The sequence below is a fragment of the Triplophysa rosa genome, linkage group LG6, assembly GCF_024868665.1.
Source record: "Triplophysa rosa linkage group LG6, Trosa_1v2, whole genome shotgun sequence".
Taxonomy (NCBI): Eukaryota; Metazoa; Chordata; class Actinopteri; order Cypriniformes; family Nemacheilidae; genus Triplophysa; species Triplophysa rosa.
Window position 1 is genome coordinate 19,155,992 of NC_079895.1, and position 21,801 is coordinate 19,177,792.

A 21,801-nucleotide genomic window follows, 5' to 3' on the forward strand; every position below is an offset into this window, starting at 1 on the left:
GACATTTTTAAGTGTGACTTGAGGAACTAAAAGTGACAGTTTATCCAAAAATTTAAATTGTCATTTATTTACCCTCAAAAACTGTATATGACTCGTTTTCTGTGGAATCACAAAAGAAGATATTTTGAGAAATGTCCCAGCGGTTTTGTCAATGGGGGCCAGTATTGTTTGGTTACCAACGTTCTTTAAAATATCTTCTTTTGTGTTATACAGGTTTGGAATGACATGAGGACGAGTAAATAATAATAAAAAAATAATTTTTGGGTGAACTAAAGTGTCCAAGTTTAAGTGTCCAAACACTTTGGCGACACTGTATTTGAGGCAGATTTATGCTGCACATGCCTATATCAGGTGACGCTTAAAATCCAGAATCCCAGAAAGTGTGTGTCTCTTCATTTCTAAACATAAGTCACATGTAAACATGCTAACATCCCTCAAACTTGACAGAAATAATGGACTTAATTCATAAAAAAAATGCAATTGTACAAGAATTTATTTACTTTTTTAACTTTTTCATAGTACAAAACTAATTTCTTTCCCTTTCATTGTAAATCAAATCCACTAAGCATTCTCCAAGCACTGATTCACACTGTACTTGTAAATCATTCTGCAATGCAAACTTCCAACATCATTTACATATTCAATTATAACAATTCATCCCCTCATCCCCAATAAAAAGTATCCGAAGTCACTTGTTAACAACATTCTTAGGTGACTCACCCAACCTCATTTCAACCCAGAGCTTGTTTATACACAAACACACATGTACAAAGCCGTACTAACCTTGCCACATAACTTAGTATGTGGGCCCGGATCACCATACCAGCTGCTGTGCGCACCTCTTCTCTTTCATTCTCCAGCCTCTGCTCCAGAGCTTCCTTGAGGAACACCTGCCAGATCAACAGAGAAGAAAGACAGAAAGAGAGAAGAACTTGGGTTTAGGTATCCTGATGGGTAACTCCCCAGACTGTGTGAGCAGTGCTCTGATGTTCTCAGCAGGCTACAGGCTACAGGGAGCTGAGCTGTGGAGCTCTGCCATTGTGCTGAAACCGCAGCACTCTGATTTCCTGTTACTGTTGCTTGGGCTATTCCAGACAGACTGACGTGCACGAACACAGAGAGAGAGAGAGAGAGAGAGATGAGGGGAGGAGGGGAAAGAGTGGCTCTTGTCCAAAGAGCAGGCCACACCCTCTCTCTCTCTTGCTCTCTCTCAGAAGCAGGAGACATGGAGGTTTAACCCTTTCCTCACGCTTAAAGGTAAAGGCCTTGGGGAAAACTGTTTCAGGGTTCGTACACATTTTTACCAATACATTTCCATGACTTTTCCATGACTTCTCCATTACTTTCGAGGCAAAATTCATGACCCATAAACTCTGAGCCAATGTAGTTAGTCTTCACCTCACTTCCGTCCCACAGCCTGACGTGCATGTCTAACTGTTTCATCTGTAAGTAATGATTCAGGCTTTCGTCGAATAACATCACATACGCTCTTTGCTTCGATATGTTTGATAAATGTTAGTTTTTTAAAAAAAGGAGCCAGTCCAAACGTGCAAATATACAAACATTTACGTTCGCCGCATGCAAATCTGGCAGCTATCTTGCTGTCGGGAAACATACCAGGAAAAACTTTCCTTATATCTTCACACGACTTGTAATAGTGAGAATTAGCCACCTTTAGTGCCCACAATACCTTTGCAGTTAGGGCTTCGTTTCTTGACACAGCATCCGAAATGGTCCCTTGTTTGATGGAGGACTTAAGTGAAGCACCGCATCTGGCTGTGGGTGTCACGGCGTTCCTCGGATTTAAAAACCCGGTGATGGGGTTCAAAGTTTCTTCGTGCGCAACAGCAAACTGGTGCTTCGCGCCTTTAGCGTGGCTACTGCCATGGGCTGCCTCTCCCATGTTCGAAATGTCAAAAAATTTTGCAAAGTCGACATTTTGCACGTCCTGGATGATGATCTCTTTCAAACCTTACATTATACTTATCTGAATGAAGCCACGCATTATTAATTCGGCATTTTCCTGGAATTTTCTAAATTTACATCCACAATTTATCAGAGACATTTACGTTACGTTGCTGGCTGCAGCAAGGGCCCTCTCACAGTGAGCACTCCCTCTGCTTTGCCTGTTCGCAAGATCGCCTGATTTACCAATTAGTTAAAATTAGCAATTAAACATTTTATTTTTTACAGGTATTCTTTGGACAATTTCCATGACTTTTCCAAAACTTTTGGGGTTTATTCGTTTTCCAACACTTTTTCAGACCTGGAAAGTTTGATTTTAAAATTTCATAACTTTTCCAGGTTTTTCATGACCGTACGAACCCTGTGTTTGAAAGAAGTCAGAATATAGTAGCGCAGACATGCCCTCAAATGGATAGTTCCCCAAAAAATAAAAATGTGGTCATCATTTATTTACTTTTTATGTTGACTCTTTATATGACTCTTTCTTCTGTGGACCACAAAACAATGGAAGTTAATGGGGGCATTGTTGTTTGGTTACCAACTTTCTTCAAAATACCTTCTTTTGTGTTGCACAGAGGAAAGAAAGTCATACAGGTTTGGAATGACATGGAATGAATAGGTGAGTAAATGATGACATAATGTTTATTTCTGGGCAAACTATTCCTTTTAAATAAATTGCCAGCTAACAGGTAATGTTCTCAGAACGAGAAAAAGCAAGTGAATACGACTGCCATAAAAAATATCAAAAGTCAGGTCCCTTCAACTGGGAACTTTCCATAGACGTTCTGATTTTTATCATAACGTCTATCATAATGTCTTTTTATCCCCACACAGTAGGGTTTACCATGATCACAAACACACGGTGTCACATCTAGCTTCCCACAGATCTTTTAAGCTCATTGTGAGATTTCCCGGAACCAATGTCCCAGATGTTCCTGTAATCACTGACGCACAGCTGCAGACACACACATACACACACAAGGAAGTTTCCTCGTCCACATCCTTCCCTCATCCAATGCAAACTCTGAGCCCCGATCTAGGTAACACACTTCCTCAACACACAATCAACATGGATATAATCACACACAGATTGTTCAGAACGAGGAAACATAATCCAAGACCCCTTTCTCAGTCTGCCAACCAACCCCCCTACCTTCACCTCAAATCTGACACTCGCACAAAAACACAACATACAAAAGCCAAGACGACACACACCTAAAGAACACACTTAAACTCAATAACACACTCCTGAATCTACACCTCAGACTAAGATAACAACCACAACGGATTGTCAGACACGTACAGCAATGGCCAACGCAGTCATGAATCATATATATATCTGGACCTCTATCATCGGATCGGTTACCCAGATCTTCACCCGCTCCATGAGAACCGCACAAAGACGTTAGCAAAATCATAAAGGTTACTACAATACACTAAACTGTTAAAAAGAGAGGGTCTTTATCTACCAACATGAAAAACATACATGTGTGGAACATATGGATAAACATCGACCATACACAGCTCCCCCGATGTTTTATGTCATGTATTTGATCTACCCCCCCCCCCCATTGCTTAAAACATTTGATGCGGTGCATCAACACCGGTCATGAGTGATTCATATAAGAGACTGCTTATTTTTTCTATGGATTCCCGACAGATGGAGACAAACAGGATGTAGAATCACCTATTTGAAACCTTAAGAGGAACAAAACACCAGTATCTTCAGAAATGTTCATCTCATTCAACATCAGTTTTGGCTGTCTCTTCTATGTGAATATAAAACCACAGCTTCTGTCATGAGGTCACCAGTGGGTCCATCGTGGCTCAAATCAACAGGTTATTCAACAAGTATGACTGTCAAGTCTGGTCAAAAGCCGTGGGTTAGAGTAGCTGACCTTGAATATACTGGTGTTCTGACGTGCTGAGAACAAATTGGAGCTGGCCAGCCCTGACCCCATCACAGAACAATGAGGCTATTTTACAGCTAAACAATTTGTAAAGCATGACTCCATTCAGCAGGGAGAGAGTCTGTGTGTCCAGCATGTATCTGAATCCATTTGTCTCTGTGTCTTTACGCATGTGTGCGTGGGAGCCAAATGAACAAGAACATTGTAGGATACAGCGAAATATTACATTACGTTTTCACTCGTCTATTGAGATGGATGAATTCAGAGGGATGGTATCTTGTATTTGTGGTATATATCATCGAAGTTACTACAATGCTTGACTTTGGTCGATAATGCCATTCTGTTTTTTATAGTAATAAAGTTGTTTTATTGACTAATATACCAGATTATTTTCTTACCTTTTTTTGCATAGCTGTGTAAATTTCACATCTATTTTGTTTCTCACATAACAATTTCACCTCAAATTTGGCAGGATGATGTACGGTCAATAATGTCCAATTTACATATAGAAGGTTTCAAAGCAACAACATAAACAAATGTTACTACGCATGCATGCTTTTGTGGTCCAAATTTAACTTCTGGTACACATCTGCAAAGATTATTTCTGACAACAAGCAAAAAAAGTTAAATTATGTCTAGCCAGTATTATTCTGGGTTACCAGTAGAAGAACCGTTACTTGGCTAAACTTAAATGCGATAAAGTTACACGACCCATTCAACAAATTGTTTATTTAAGAAAATTACTATATAATAAAAGTCAACAAATTGTGTATTTAATACCATTATTATACAATAAAATATTATCAATTAATATCAATATAAATCGATGTAAATATAAAGTTATATTAGTAGCCACTAGCCAGACCTCTCAACAAGCACAGACCGGAAGTTAACTTCGGGCCAAGCTCATGCGTATATAGAGTAATGCTGGAAAAATGTCTTCCAGTCTGGCCTAGCTGGTTTGATGGTTTTAGAGAAGTTTTAGAGAGGATTTGAGGCCAGCCAAAGACCTCTGAGGTAAAAGGCTAGATAAACCAGTTTAAACCAGCTAAGGCCATAAAACCTGTTTAAAATGTTTTTTTTTTTAATTATTATGTTATCTGTGTTTATTTTAGGATAATGACCAGCTGACTGTACATTATTCTTTAGATGGTACATGCGTAGTTTTAGTTTGCATTGCCTTTTGCTCATAATGATCCATTCAGAATCTTCCGACCACAAACAGTAGGTCATCACCGTCTCCATCTCAAGTTGATTTATGAGAGAACTTCTCAAGTCAGACAATCCAAACTCAAACACCAGTGTAACCCGGCATCGATCTAACAATGCAAACCCTGATAAAGAGATATCTTTCCTGCTTTCAGGCAAGCCAGGAAATAACACAGAGCTCGCTGGAATCAATCAATTTAAATAAAAGCGGTCCAAATCAAAGGACACAAGAATGTCTTTATTTACAGTGCCTTCCTGTTCCAAAGAAACCTCAGAGCTCCTCTTACTGTAAAAACAGCCTGGCGGGAGCGCCGCGCTTATTGTGTGGCAGAGACTGACCGAGGAAAGTGAATAATTGACTGATTACAAGATAAGAATGAATAGACAATGTTGAACAGAGAACAGAAAGTAATCTTTTCAGCAGCTGTACTTTTGTTGCCAAACGCCCTTAAAGTGCCCCTTTCTCATTTCAGGCTAGGCACATCTAGATGAGTCATTCAAAAGTGAGTAACCACAAGCCAACTTACCAAGGAAGAGGTTTTTTTTGGTGGGGTAAGGGGAAGAATTTATAGGAAAGATGAAGATGAAAGAGGTCCATATGAAAGTTTAATAAGGCTTCAAAATATGCCCTTTTCACATGACGTCACGCATCTTCCGTTCTGCCGCGAAGCAGTGTATCGTTACTTCCACTAGCACTCCAGTTCATAAGGTGGCGGTAATGCACCTATAAGCTGGTTTGCCAACCGCCAGTAAAACTCAGGAAGAAGAAGTTACTTCCGCTAGCGCCTCAGAATGGAGTTTACCAAGTCCCTTGCACATCTGCCACAAATACGGCTAGATGATGTACAACGTTGTGACAAGTGATCTTGTCGTTAGCTAAAATTTGTCTGCAAGACGTTTGTGACAAGCAGAGCGGGACGAGGGCCGTGAGGGAACTGCGCGAGGCCAGTGACGCGAGTGATGACGAGCATCTCTCTCGTCCCACTCTGCTTGTCACAACGTTGTACATCATCTAGCCGTATTTGTGGCAGATGTGCAAGGGACTTGGTAAACTCCATTCTGAGGCGCTAGCGGAAGTAACTTCTTCCTGAGTTTTACTGGCGGTTGGCAAACCAGCTTATAGGTGCATTACCGCCACCTTATGAACTGGAGTGCTAGCGGAAGTAACGATACACTGCTTTGCGGCAGAACGGAAGATGCGTGACGTCATGTGAAAAGGGCGTATTGAATTGAGTTTTACTGTAGGTTCTTTATTTATAGGTTCTGTGTGTTTTTTATGTTGTATTGATAGGTGGGGTTTCCTTTTGACTGGGTTTTATTGTTTAAATGGTGAACAAGTGTGTCCTGATAGGTAGACATTATTGTCCTGTCCAGTCCATCGGCTGAAACCTTGGTAATGGCCTGAATGATGTGACTCATTGGTGGACAAAACATTTTATTTGTCTGAATGACACCATAGGGATTTTAATAAAGACTTTTTAAAGTCCCACTGGATTCAACAATTGTATCACTAGCATTAGAATAGCATATGTAAAAGTTATTTCCTGTGATAATAATTTCTTCATGCCTTAAAATGACTTGAACGTAACTCTAAACCCTTGCTTCATTTAGTATACGCAGATTCAAAAATATGCAAATTAATCTCATCCTCCATTCAATCACTTGAGCTTGGACCATTAGGTACAAAAGTGCCTCATTCGAGGTGTGAGCAGCGCATGCACGTGTTGCAGAACCAGAGCTGAATCTGTTAACGTGATTGGTTACAGGGTTATGATGTTGCAAACAGAGGCAGTTTCTTCAGTTTCTTGGTAAACTGCAGTTTTATGGAGAAAATATTCCGCAATTGTTTAAAATTAATTTTTTATGCATTTTCCCATGGTTTATCTTAAAGCATGTTAAAAAAAACAACACAGAAAAAACAACCATAAATTAATTGCAATGTAATTAATTAATAAGAATAAATAATATATAATTAACTATGTAATATTAATATATTTAATAGTGAATGGTGTGAAATAAGCATGCTCTTTGTATAGTTGCAGCAACGTAAAATGCTCTAAAATTTAAAATGTCCAATAGTGATGACAAACGGTAAGTTGAGCAATATGCGTATTAAGGAGTATTTTGGAATTATTTTGGATGAACAAGCATATATTAAAATACTTTGCATGCTTGTCAAGTGCTGTACTTTATAAATCAAAGTTAATGACCTCGTAAAAATGTCAGTACAGCCAAGAAATACAAGCCCAGTATAAACCCAAGGTTTATAAAAGTAAAGTGTGAAATGATGTGATGTCAAGATATCATCCCACTGCATTTTTATGTGGAGTTACAAACACAACCTGTACAAGGTTGCTTGAAAACCACTCCAGCTTAGTAAATGAAAGTCCACAATCTGAATAAAGGTTAAGCAGTTCAAAAAAGCTTTCATCTAAAGGTCTAAACTCTTCTTTACTGATTTCTAGCATGGATGATTAATAATGGCATTTGATACAGTATTTGAACAGACACAGCCTTGTGTGCGATATGACATAAGTACCCAAAATGTATCCACATTCAGTCGAGGGGTGGGATTGAAAGCAAATTAAATACATGTATGTGAACGTGTGTTTATTTCCAAACTGCACCTTAGTCTTTCCCAGCTGCCACTCTTTCTCTGTGACGTCATAATTTGCAAGCAGATCTGCACATTTCTTTCTGTCGTCCGCTGTGTGTTTTCTGTCCCTCAGTACCATTGTGTATCTGCACAGGAAGTGAGTACAGTGTGAACACATACACACATTCCACCTCACTCATTTTACTAAACAATGCACTGAAAAAGCATTCTTAGTTGGCCAAAAAGTTCCCTGGTATTGTTCGTTATGATTTTAGGGACCTTATGTATCCGCAGAGCTTTCCAAAAGCTGCTATAGCTGAAATACAGGGCACCTGGAACAGATTTTGTGCTCCAGGCTGTCAGCTCTTGTTAACTGCATTTTGATAGACTGTCATTAGTTTTATGGCATCTTCTTAGCATTATGGCTAACCTGCTGTGGAAGTCGTGGAAGGTTCTTCGTACAGGAAAACCTGCTCGGCGGATCTTCACTGTCTCCAGCATTCCAGAATAACGCAGCTGATTCAGAACCACGTCTGGGTCAAATTTATTGGCGTTCTGGAAGAAAACAGAAGATGTCCATTAGCTATGATGTCAATATTACTTGGATCTGAATAATCCAATTTTAATTTGACTGTTTTTTGAAGCAATGGTGTTAAAAGGATAGTCACCCAAAAATTTAAATTCTGTGAGCATTTATTGGCCCTCATGTTGTACAAAACCTGTATATGACTCTATATTATAAGATATTTTGTGAAATGTCTCAGTGGTTTTGTGTCCATACAATGAAAGTAAATGGGGGCCAGTGTTGTCTGGTTACCAACGTTCTTAAGAATATCTTCTTTTGTGTTCTGCATATAAAATAAAGTCTTACTGGTTTGAGATGACCTGAGTGTGAGTAAATGATTAAAGTATTGAAAGTATGAACTATTTTTTCTAACCAATTTAACCCTGAAAGCAAATCTTAATACATTAATAATACGATAATCATTTCTTCAATCATTTTTCGGCCTTGTTTTGGTCTGTCACATAAGAACAATAGATTCCTGTGAGCAGAAAGAAATGGGTTGAACACTAACAGCGATGAAGCTTTCAGTCTGAATTAATTACGTCTATTGTGTGAGGTGTTGTGTCATGCTCAGCGACCATCAGCAGGCCGGCTCAGTAACATCAGCGCCAGGCGTTCAGTCCCGTCTCATCTGAATTTCTGATCACTGTGTTACGGAGCAGAGCTCGGTGACAGTGGCCTGCACATCTGGTGTGGCTCAACACTGCATTAAAAGACGACATCATTCCACTCCTGTGTTCTGCTGTGTCTCTCATTTCAACAGATTCAAAGTAACCTTTGTTTATGCTTAGAAAAAACTTGACATTTTAAGGATCTTAGACTGGGGTGAGATGAGTGAGGGCTCGCTACTGTGTAGAATGAACAATAAAAGAAAAGGTGTGGAATGATAGAGAGAGCCAGGCATAGCGCCAGATGAGGCACAGCCGTGATTTCCCTCCCTGAGGATATTCTGCACAATACAATAACTCTGCCAGGAATGCCAACTTGATCCTCTGTCCGCTGAAACGAGAGTCCCATATAATCAATTCAATCATAATGGGGCTCGAATTAACATTATTACAGTTTGATTATATCATGAAGGGTAGACAGTTTCTCAGGCTTTGTGCAATTTTTGTGTCTGTTATCTCCACATTCCTCTGCCGCAGGTCAGGAGCATGATAACTCTCTCACTGCCGCTGAAGCAGACAGCCGTGACCTCTGACCCCAGCACAGGCGGGTTTGGGCTGGAGGAATGTGCTGGTGGTGGGGGTGGGCCGCTCCATTCTGAACAGAGCAGCACAATGAGACTCTATTTACGGAGTGCAGAATGAACACTATGGAACATTTCATACTCAGAACACTTGCTGGCTATATTGCTTTTGACATTAAGATGTTGCCAGATTGTTGTTGCTGTTCTCTTGTATTATAAGGGATTTTTTTACTTTATCTGAAAGCTAAAAATCCATAATTTCTTAAATCCTTACACTGTTCCAAACCCATGTGATTTTTTTTCAGTAACACTTTAAAATAAGATTGTATATGTTGCATTAGCTAACAGGTACTAACAATTAATAATACTTCTACAGCATGTTAATTTCAGCATTTACTAACACATTTATAAAATCCAAAGTTAACATAGTTAATGCACAATGAACTACCATGAAAAAAATAACTATATTGCTCATTGTTAGTTCATGTTAGCTAATTCATTTACTAGTGTTAACAAGTACAACCTTATTGTAAAGTTTTACTTTTTTAAACACAAAATGAGCAGTTAAAAATGCTGATGCTCCTCTTTCCTTAAACTTAAAACATACTTTGTGAACAGTGAAATGTATCACAGATATGGCGCACTTTAAGATGCTTTGTCTGGGTAATTGAGTTTGACAGCCTTTGGTCACAATATGCTTTTACGGTACTAGAGAAGCCACTTGGGCATTTTGCTAAACATCTCTGTTTGTATTTCACATAAAAAAGGGATAACCCCGTTTGGAATAATATGAAGCTGAGTAAATGTTTGAGTATGAGTTGTATTTTGGGGTTCCTGTACCTTTAAGAGAGTCATTTGGCACTTTGAATGTGTTTTGTCTATAAATTTGGACTGAATGTTCTGTCACAAAGAACCACAGGGTTGCTCAAACAGTCCAAACATATCAATCCTACCTTCTCCATGTTAGGTTTGATGCAGCGTACAAAGAAAGGGTTGGAGGCACTTAGAGTCGCCATCAGTGCATGCAGAGAATCCTGAAACACAGAGACAAAATAACGTTAAATTACACACCCGAACGGCAAATTAACAGCGCAAAGTTGCCGTTCAGCAACCACAACTGCTATTTACTTGTTCATCACACATATCAGGTTGAAGAGGGCAAACACAGATAGTGACAAGCCGACTATTTACCAAGTCACATCAAGGACCCTTCAACCTGGCACCCTGTCCCACAGTCTCAGACTGAGAGGCTCCGGCTCAGAGTTAATGACAGGGGAATAGGGGAACATGCACGGACCCCGTTGCAGTCTTGCGCCTGGTTTGCGGGTAATCCCCTGGCTTTAAGAGCCACAGCACAAGGGCAGCTGAAAAAATCCCCTATACGGCAGTTATAACACGCAAAGACCCATAACCTCACAAACCAGCAGATACGGACAAAGGGGATGAAACATAAGCAAGTACACACAATGACACGTGAGTGCAGAACAACATATAAAATTTTTGCAAGGTTTGCTTAATTTGCACTTGTTTTTGGTCTTAATTCTACAAAACATTGTTTTACATTTTGCATTACAAAATCACAATTACATTCCTGTGTTCAATAAAAAAAATCATCAAATTGTGTCTTTCTAGTGTCTCACCCTGAACTGAGAGCTGACGGTAGGTTTTCGGCGGGCAGTGCCCATCTTTAGCGTTTCATCTCCATTCCTGCTACCAACACGCTCAAACAGGTCATAAATGAAGTCAAGCCTGAGAGAAACACAAAAGAAGCATCACTCAAAAACAGCTTTCATGTGTGTTGCACCAACCGGCAGTTCGAAACAACTGTAGGTTTTGACTGCTGAATTCGGAAATGCAGAATAATAACAAATGCATTGATTACTTGAGGCATAACATATTCATAAAAGGTATATAAAACAAATATCCAAATATAAATATTTCATATAGTCTCTCTATTAAAATTAGATCATCTATTAACAAGATGCATGCATAACTAATGTGCAAAATATCACATGCAGCAGTGATCTCATCTTACTGACTTAAGGAAACACACAGTATCACAGGATCAACAAATTTGCTAAAAATCAGTTTAAATGGATTGAATGATTTGTCACCTGCTGTCTTTTAGCATGTTGAGGATATCATCTCTGAATGTGTCTCTGTTCTTCTCCAAGATGCCACGTACATCATACAATACCTGACACACAAATAAATATAAGTTAGACAAGAAGTACTGTATACTGTAAAAACATGAATCCAGAACTGTGAAATTCTGAAAAGTACATTTTTATTCAACTTTTATAGCATTTTACTCTTAAATCTACAATAAAAGGTTTTAACAATACCATAAATTAGTAAAATGCAAAATAAAATAAATTTTACTCCACTGTTTACAAAGCGCATGTGTCATGATTCTGCCTCATCATGTCATGTCTTTCTTGGTATTGTGGCAGAGTCATGGTAGAGCCTCGTGTTTTGTGTGGAGAGAAACATTATATTGTCGGTCACGACATTATGTGTTCTCTCCGGTCTCGTCTTTGGCCCTGCCCCTCTCGTTTAGCTTCCCTTTAGTGTTTCATTACCCACACCTGCCCATTGTTATCTTCCTTTGTTAGTGTCCCTATATAAGGTCCTCCTGTTTTCTGTCCTGTGCTGATTGGTTTTGGTTACTTAATTGCTGCCTGCACTTGGGTTCTTCCCTCCCCCGATCATGACAGCATGTGCATGTCTTAACATTTCTGATAACACACATTTGTGTTTGTGAATAAAATCTCCTCTCTCTGTATATTTTGAAAATATCAAAATCTGATCCTGGTTGTTCTTGATTTCATCCTTACAATGAGAAATAGAGAGGGTAGAGTAGGCGAGCTGTAGTCTATAGTCAAATACTATCACCTGTTGAGTATTATTCAGTCATGCCCTCCGTGGCGACAGATTCCTCCTCTGATCTTAACACCATGATATACGTTCCCGAGCTTTTAGAGTATGTAGCATCCATAACACATGCTGGGGGTATTTATAAAACAAGTTGGATAATTACAACCTCCCATCTTCCATTTAAAGAGAGAATTCACCTGAAGCTTATAGTCTGAACTTTCATTTGTGTTGGCATCGAGAGTAGATGCTAAATATATTCCTTGGCTGAAAGCATTTAAAAGATTAGACTGGGATTGTGTGGAACAATGTTTTATACTGGACATTTTTGCACGGGAGGTATATAGACTGTTATAGACTATATAGACTCAGACTGTTGTGAAGGTAACTGGCTTGCTTGTGGAGCCCTAAATGAGACTGAAAGCAAAAAAAAAAAGACATCCAGTGTCTTAAAAATTTGTTTTGGACTTTCAGTTTGTATTTTGATTTCCTGTTCCTGTTGTAGTTCTTTGTAGTTTTCCTTGTCAATGTTAGTTGTCACCGAGTGTCTTGTTAGTTACTCTTGATAGCCTGTGTACATACCCCAGGGTTTCTTTGTTCTGGTGTTTCATGTTCTCAGTTGGATGTCTATCAGGTTTTGTTTTTCATATTAAAGTTTATCAATTGCATTGCGTATGTGTGAGATATGCTTCCTGCCTGGTTTCTCCTAGTTATTACAAGTATTTATCATGTCTTCAGCTTTTTGATTATACATTTTTCGTTTTGTATCAGTTTTTATGGGGATGGGTAACCAATGACAAAACATTTAGTTTAAAGTGAAGGGTTAGGATTGACTTTGCTTAGACACGTCAAGAAACCATAGAGCTTATTTAATTGCATGTCAATTTTTATTTAATTAGTATTTAACTGAAAATGTGCTTGACATTAAATGTGCAGTTACAAGGATGCATCGCAGTTGTATTGCAATGATCATCTCTAATGTTTTCGGTCACCAGACAAAGCAAGCAAAAGAGTGAAATCAAATAAAAGATGAGTGAATAAAATGTAAAGGGAAAAAAAGATTTAATTTGAGAAAGAAAGCTGGACGACAGCTCTAATGGCTCTGCATGCCAAATGTTTCTCATGGGAGTGAATGCTGTGGTTTCAGGCACATTAAAACTGTGGAGACTTCGTGTGGTGCCCATGGTGAAAGGGCAAACCAAGCACACACACACACACTCTCTCTCTCTCTCTCTCTCTCTTTTTTTTTCTTTTAAAGACCAATTCTCCTCTTTCATTTTTAGCAGATGAGCAAGAACAGAACAGATGAAGCAGAACCCTGACATGGTTCATGGGAGGGGCAGAGTGCCCACTTCACCCCTGGTAATCAGACCTCAGCAACACTTCATTTGTGTAAGAGAAGATGTGTGGGCCATGCCACCCACTGCTGTGTTACTGTAAAGACTGGGCAGTGCCACTCTATAGTCTGTTGATGTTAATTAGACGCATTTGAAATTTACTATAAAACTTGGCAGACCTTATAAAATCTTTACACTCGCATAAATAATGCACCACAAAACCAATACTGTAAGAGCATTTCTGGTATACGCTGCAATTTTCTTCTGCATACCTGGTAAGACTATTAATTTTTTCTCATGCTGCAATGCAAAGCTACTTTGTAACAATTTGTGTTTTTTTAAGATGTGCACAGTTGATGGAATTACCTCTCCTGCATAATGTTTAATACCAAACTGGTGGTCCGCCACTCTGGGTTTCACATAGTAAGGGTTCGTCTGTGGAAACAGAAAGCACATTCTTCATACATTTCATTTCTGAAGTGATCATACGTGCAGATAAAGCACTTGTGCAGGTTTTGTTGAGACAGACTGTATCTAGGTTCTCTGAGGACACTCTTTTCTCTCGTAGTTGTATTGTTTTCTGCGGCATGAGGAAAGCCTGCTCACATTACAGCATTGTGCATGTGCGTGTGAGAGGCTATGGGGGTGTGACTGGGTGTTGCCTATTGGCTCGCCTTGGTCTTTATCAGCAAGTTTAAAGCAGACTTAACCCTGTGTGATCTAAAATGAGAGTAGAAACAGTGCATGTGCTTTAAATAGGAAGACTTACGGCATGCCGGCTGTGGAGTTTCTCCAGGAGGGTGTGGTCGGTGCCTTTGGGGAATCTGCTCTCTTCATTGATAAGAGCCAACATGCCCAATTTCTGCAGAAAAGAGCACATTTAACAGAGTGCATTCACTTAGAGTACGGTCCACGTTGCCATACAGTTCTCATTGACTTTTAGTCAAAAAGCAGTTGACTTTAACTGTCAAATTATGCTTCTTCAAATACATACATGTGGCCATTTGTATAAGACAATACATTGATGACTTAGTATTTCATCACTGATGATGCAGATATACAGGTGCTGGTCATATAATTAGAATATCATCAAAAAGTTGATTTATTTCACTAATTCCATTCAAAAAGTGAAACTTGTATATTATATTCATTCATTACACACAGACTGATATATTTAAAATGTTTATTTCTTTTAATTTGATGATTATAACTGACAACTAATGAAAATCCCAAATTCAGTATCTCAGAAAATTAGAATATTACTTAAGACCAATACAAAGAAAGGATTTTCAGAAATCTTGGCCAACTGAAAAGTATGAACATGAAAAGTATGAGCATGTACAGCACTCAATACTTAGTTGGGGCTCCTTTTGCCTGAATTACTGCAGCAATGCGGCATGGCATGGAGTCGATCAGTCTGTGGCACTGCTCAGGTGTTATGAGAGCCCAGGTTGCTCTGATAGTGGCCTTCAGCTCTTCTGCATTGTTGGGTCTGGCATATCGCATCTTCCTCTTCACAATACCCCATAGATTTTCTATGGGGTTAAGGTCAGGCGAGTTTGCTGGCCAATTAAGAACAGGGATACCATGGTCCTTAAACCAGGTACTGGTAGCTTTGGCACTGTGTGCAGGTGCCAAGTCCTGTTGGAAAATGAAATCTGCATCTCCATAAAGTTGGTCAGCAGCAGGAAGCGTCAGAAGCGTCTCGCCTGGGCTAAAGACAAAAAGGACTGGACTGCTGCTGAGTGGTCCAAAGTTATGTTCTCTGATGAAAGTAAATTTTGCATTTCCTTTGGAAATCAGGGTCCCAGAGTCTGGAGGAAGAGAGGAGAGGCACAGAATCCACGTTGCTTGAGGTCCAGTGTAATGTTTCCACAGTCAGTGATGGTTTGGGGTGCCATGTCATCTGCTGGTGTTGGTCCACTGTGTTTTCTGAGGTCCAAGGTCAATGCAGCCATATACCAGGAAGTTTTAGAGCACTTCATGCTTCCTGCTGCTGACCAACTTTATGGAGATGCAGATTTCATTTTCCAACAGGACTTGGCACCTGCACACAGTGCCAAAGCTACCAGTACCTGGTTTAAGGACCATGGTATCCCTGTTCTTAATTGGCCAGCAAACTCGCCTGACCTTAACCCCATAGAAAATCTATGGGGTATTGTGAAGAGGAAGATGCGATATGCCAGACCTAACAATGCAGAAGAGCTGAAGGCCACTATCAGAGCAACCTGGGCTCTCATAACACCTGAGCAGTGCCACAGACTGATCCACTCCATGCCACGCCGCATTGCTGCAGTAATTCAGGCAAAAGGAGCCCCAACTAAGTATTGAGTGCTGTACATGCTCATACTTTTCATGTTCATACTTTTCAGTTGGCCAAGATTTCTAAAAATCCTTTCTTTGTATTGGTCTTAAGCAGAGGTGGGTAGTAACGCGCTACATTTACTTCGTTACATTTACTTGAGTAACATTTAGGAAAATATGTACTTTTTAAGTAAAATTAAAAGTGTGTACTTTTACTCTTACTTGAGTAAATTTCTAATAGAAAATCTGTACTTTTACTTCGTTACATAACTTACATTGCGTGACGTTCCTTCGTTCCTTCATTTTAAAATATGCTTTTTAAAACGCGTTGTTTGTTTCAAGGTTGTCGTCTCTTTTTACGGGCATTCCCGAGTGATCGATTCGTTTGAGTCGATTCTTTTGAAAGCATTAATTGAACAATGGGCAAAACCATTTGAATAGGCTAATGAATCAGTTCAAATGATTCGTTCAGTTCGCAGCACGATCTGAATCATCTGAAGCAGGATTACTCACTCCTCGTAGCGCGAAACTTAAGAACACGCAGAACACAAAGAGCGTTGGATGAAGTGGATATTAATCTATATCTATACAATCAAAACTGCAAATGTGTCATATTGTTTGCCAGCGATAATAAATGCCTGCCATTTGCGCGCACTCGCGCGACCTGTTCGTCAGACATAGCAACATGCGCGTTGCCTGTCAGACACAGAGACGTGGGCTTGCAGAAATATACATTTGAAGAACAGAAGGAAGAAAACTTGTTGATGGGCGTGTGGTTCACTGTTTACTGTTTGTTTACAAGTAAGAGCGTTTCACAACACACACGTGACACAACACGAGAAAACATGACATTTGTTCAAAAATGTGTATGTGTATTTCATTTAAGAGAGCACTGCAGATGTTCTAGATCATCTTAGTTAATGCTTTAGTTTGACATGGTCTATTATTCTAAATAAGTTGTGTAAACTACATTGACATCAGGACTAGATGAAATTTACAGAAATGCTCGTCTCTTCTGTGTTTGTCTATTCTTTAGTCTCTCTAGTATATTGCAAAGATATCTGCTTATGATAATTAAAAATATTAATTAAAATGTAATATTAAAATATTGGCGTTAATATTAATTTTATGTAGTAGCCTATATAATCAGATACAAAGTAACTAAGTAACTAGCTACTTGAGTAGTTTTTTCATTGCATACTTTTTTACTTTTACTCAAGTAAATTTTAAAATAGTGACTTGTACTTTTACTTGAGTAAAGATTTTGGCTACTCTACCCACCTCTGGTCTTAAGTAATATTCTAATTTTCTGAGATACTGAATTTGGGATTTTCATTAGTTGTCAGTTATAATCATCAAATTAAAAGAAATAAACATTTGAAATATATCAGTCTGTGTGTAATGAATGAATATAATATACAAGTTTCACTTATTGAATGGAATTAGTGAAATAAATAAACTTTTTGATGATATTCTAATTATATGACCAGCACCTGTATAAAGCTGACTTACATGACTTGTCAATGTGTGCATTTTCATTTTAAAAGGGATAGTTCACCCGATTTTTTTTCATTCATTTCATACCTTCTGCAGAAGAACACAAAAGAAGATATTTTGAACAATGTTGGTAACTAAAGACAAAGTATCTTCTTTTGTGTTCCACAACAAAAATCAGTTTTGAATAACATAAGGTTAAATAAATGATGACAGAAATTTCATTTTTGGGGATCTATCCCAATAAAATATGCAATATAATAATAAGGAATTTTTAAAACATTTTATACATTGAAACTACATATAGCAAATGTTTAATTTATAAATACATTTATAAATTAGAATGTATGTTAATCAACTTTTAACAACCTTTTTGTGTGAAATTATTTTTAGAATTAAAATGTTGTATTAAAATGTACAATTGCATTATGTTGTTACAATGTTTTCACACAATAATTACAATGAAAAAAATAACATACAGAAGAATGGAATTGAGAAATGTTGCAAGCCAGATTCAAACTCTTAATGGTTGCATGAACATTATGTAAGAACACATGTAACTGGTGGGCTACTTCTCGATCAAAAATGGTTTCCAGTGAATAAAGTGTGGTCACATCTAGGGTGATAAAAAGTCAACGGTTAAACCGGCACCTTTTCGATCAGATCCAGACACTCTGCATTGTCCATCCAATCGATGGCTTCCCAGTGTATCCCCTCCCTGCGTGGAGACACAAGAGAAGCTTTTGAGCACCAGAAAGACACACACACACCACAACACGCATTAAAGTACACAAAGGTGGTATTATCCTCAGGGTTCATGTGATGAAATGAGCTGTGACCGGGCACTGCTGACCCCCCTCAGCCATCACATTTCAACACAAGAACACAACTGTGTGGGAAAGAGGAGTCCCATTCAAACATCTGGCAGAGTGCCTTCACACAATCAGTACAGCGAGAACAGGCAGAGAACCCCCCCCACCTTTATTTCATCTGCTATCTCTCAATCACCCTGCCCTGCAATCGAGCTGAGGATGGTTCGATGTCGCGTATGGACAATTTGTAAGTCTGGTACGTGTTACACCTACAACCTTCAATGCTGCCTCACCGCTCTATGACCTGAGCTCTTACTGACACCTGATAGTATAAAAGCTAAGTGTCTACAGAACAGCCTGTGTCAGACTCTTCGGGTTTCCCGTGGCTATTTCACGTGCTGACGATGATGTCACTCTAAACATTCTCTACACAGATAAGTGGACACAACGTGTCTGTCTACGTGTGCTGGAGACCGTCAGGCAATTCAAATTTAGTTTATAATGTAACGCAGATATGTGCTGCATTCTTAGTGTTGCAACAAGGGCACCAAAAGCAACCATTAGCTTCAACAGAGTAAAAAAGATTGCTGCCTTGAATTTGTAAATACAATCAAATTGGCTTTACCAGTCATTTCAACATAATATTTTCACATTTTTTATGTTTTTACATTACTTTTTGTAAGTTAGACCCAGAGTTATTATAGTTTTGTTTTTAGTTTTATTAATTAGCTTTTATTTTTAGATTAGATTTAGTTTTTATGACAATTTTTGTAACATTTTTAGAAATTCTGTTATTAGGGCCCGAGCACGGAGGAGCAAGCCACCGGCTTGCACCGTAGTGCAGAGCCCTTTTGTTTCTGTGTTGTTTCTTCTTCTTCTTCTTCTTCTTCTTCTTCTTCTTCTTCTTCTTCTCCCTCTTTGATCACTAATTTGAAGGCCTAAACATGCTCAAAAACTCACAATAATTTGCACACGCATCAGACCTTGCAAAAATTTACGTCTGATATGGGTTTTAAAATTAGGCGTGGCAAAATGGCTCGCTAGCGCCACCTAGAACTGCCCAGGCCGCTACGCAATACGTACATGCACCAAATTTGGTGGGCTGATAGAGCTCCCCGAATAATTAAGAAAAGTCTCTTGGAGCATATCTCTAAACCCAACAGGAAGTCCGTTATTTTTGATTTCCTGTGCAATTTTGTAATTTGTTTCAATTTCCAGTCGTCGTACTTTAACGAACTCCTCCTAGAGTTTTAATCCGATCAACATCATCTTCATGTCATTTTCATCTTAAGGCCTTTGCGAAGCTAAATTGCGGAGATCTTGACTTTTCGTGGGGGAACGTGACCCTGGCGGCCTGCCAAAGTTTGGAGTTTCGCCATGAACAGGAAGTTGTTGTAACTCATTCATTCAATGTCCAACAGGCCCCAGACTTCACCCAGACTTCACACATTTGATATAAATCCTGGCCTGAAGACATCTACATGGTAATATTCAGATACAGTTATAGCGCCACCTGCAGGAAACAGGAAGTGGCATGTTTTAAACTGTGATTAACTCATAGAGATTCAAACAGGTCAGCAATATATTTGGCCAGTATGATCTTCAGACCTTTGTGATGATACATTGCAAGTTCCTGACTTTTTGTTGAGGTCCATGGCGGCCTGACCAAGTTTGATGTTTCGCCATGAAACAGGAAGTTATAGTAACTCAGGCACAAAATGTCCGAACAGTCTCACACTTCACACATTTGATAAAAGTCCTGGCCTGAAGACATCTACATGGTAATATTCAGATACTGTTATAGTGCCACCTGCAGGAAACAGGAAGTAGCATGTTTTAAACTGTGATTTACTCCTCATACAGATTTAAACAGGTCAGAATCATATTTGGCCAGTATGATCTTCAGACCTTTGTGACGATACATTGCAAGTTGCTGACTTTTCGTTGAGGGGCGTGTCCGTGGCGGCCTGACACAGTTTCATGTTTCGCCATGAAACAGGAAGCTATAGTAACTCAGGCACATAATGTCTGAACGGCCTCACACTTCACATGTTTGATAAGAGTCCTGTCATGTACACATATCCATGTCAGTGTTCACTTATAGTAATAGCGCCACCAGCTGGCAATAGGAAATATGGCATGGAAAAATCTATAATGTGTTGCCCACCGTTCACTGTTCCTGAGGCCGACGGGTGGTGATGGCACAGGGTTGCAGTTGCACTTTTGCGCGAGGGCCCGATCATCGCTGCTTGCAGCTTTAATTATGTATTTGTGTTTCTATTTAAGATTAATTTATTTTTATTTTAGTTTTTTATTTTTATTATAATTTTAGTCCCTTATACTTATTTCAGTTAATTTCTGAGGCAACATTAAAACAACTCTTTAGTTCAAGTTTTTGCAATAATTTTTAGGCCAATAATTTATTTGATTTCAATAAACAGAAACATATTAAAAGTTTTCATTTTAGTCAGCTAAAATAACCTTGGTTAGACCAACACACCACTATAGTCAAAAAATTTATCTTGTTAGTATAAACTTTATTTTCTTATAGTTAGTATAGTATTTTATAGTTTATTTGTAACTTGCTCCTAAAGTTATAAGGTATTTAAAGATATCTCTTTTGTCCCTTTGTGTTTTGAGGTTTCTGACTAGCACAACAGGCGCATTCACATCTTCTTGGCCAACGTATGTTTCTGGCCATTCATAAACCTTAAATTTTCATAGAATTAATGCAGAGGTTGAAAGGGAGTTTAGTACTATATAAGCACAGTAAAACTATGTCGCAGCAATAAAGTACTTTTCCCTGACAAATTTATACTGTACCATTGGGCTTCTTTGTTAACCAATGGAGTAGGGGCGCACAGATATGTACATTTTTGCCAATAATGATAACCGATCGTTCTTAAACATTGGGAGCCGATAACCGATATACGGTATCTAAATATAAATATACAATTTTATGAGACTGAAACAAAAGGCAAAAAGTGGACGACTGCTTTTATTTGAAAACATTCACTGCAGAAAACAAGGTAACCATTAGTTCTCTTTTTTCCCAGAAGACATTTTGAAAAATGTAGGACAGCAACAGTTCTGGGGCACTTTTGACTACCATTGTTTTTTTCCTACTATGGGAGTCAACGGGGGTTGAGATCTGTTTGGTTATAAGCATTATTCCAAATATCTTTCTCTGTGTTCATCAGAACTAAGAAATTTATACACAAATAAATCTGGAACTCGAAGGTGAGTCAATGATGACAGAATTTTCATTTTTGGTTAAGTATCCCTTTAAATTACACATTTATAAATATCTACATACTGTACCTACATCAACAATGTTTTACTAATAGCAGTAAGTGAATAATCACTACTACAGAAAAACCGTACTGTACTGGATTTTAACTGTGAGCAGCATGCATGAAGGGGTTCAACCACAGAAATGATTCATCATTTATCGGCCTAATTTTATTATCAGCCCGATAAGATAACATTAAAAATTACCATCTAGCGGCCGATACCGATATGGCCGATAATTTATTGTGCATCCCT

The 21,801-nt window shown here is 38.7% G+C and overlaps 1 protein-coding gene across 2 annotated transcripts in view; it reads right to left on the reverse strand.

Annotated features, from left to right (window-relative positions):
• myo10l3 (myosin X, like 3) overlaps positions 1-21,801 on the reverse strand; it is a 204,169-nt gene that overhangs the window by 20,421 nt on the left and 161,947 nt on the right. For both annotated transcript variants that reach the window (XM_057335986.1, XM_057335987.1), the window contains exons 13-21: positions 18,095-18,161; positions 14,415-14,507; positions 14,012-14,080; positions 11,549-11,631; positions 11,075-11,183; positions 10,388-10,468; positions 8,111-8,235; positions 7,712-7,826; positions 784-890 (exon numbers count right to left, since the gene is read on the reverse strand). In XM_057335986.1, the coding sequence (XP_057191969.1) occupies positions 784-890; positions 7,712-7,826; positions 8,111-8,235; positions 10,388-10,468; positions 11,075-11,183; positions 11,549-11,631; positions 14,012-14,080; positions 14,415-14,507; positions 18,095-18,161 (849 nt within the window). The remainder of the gene's footprint in view (positions 1-783; positions 891-7,711; positions 7,827-8,110; positions 8,236-10,387; positions 10,469-11,074; positions 11,184-11,548; positions 11,632-14,011; positions 14,081-14,414; positions 14,508-18,094; positions 18,162-21,801) is intronic.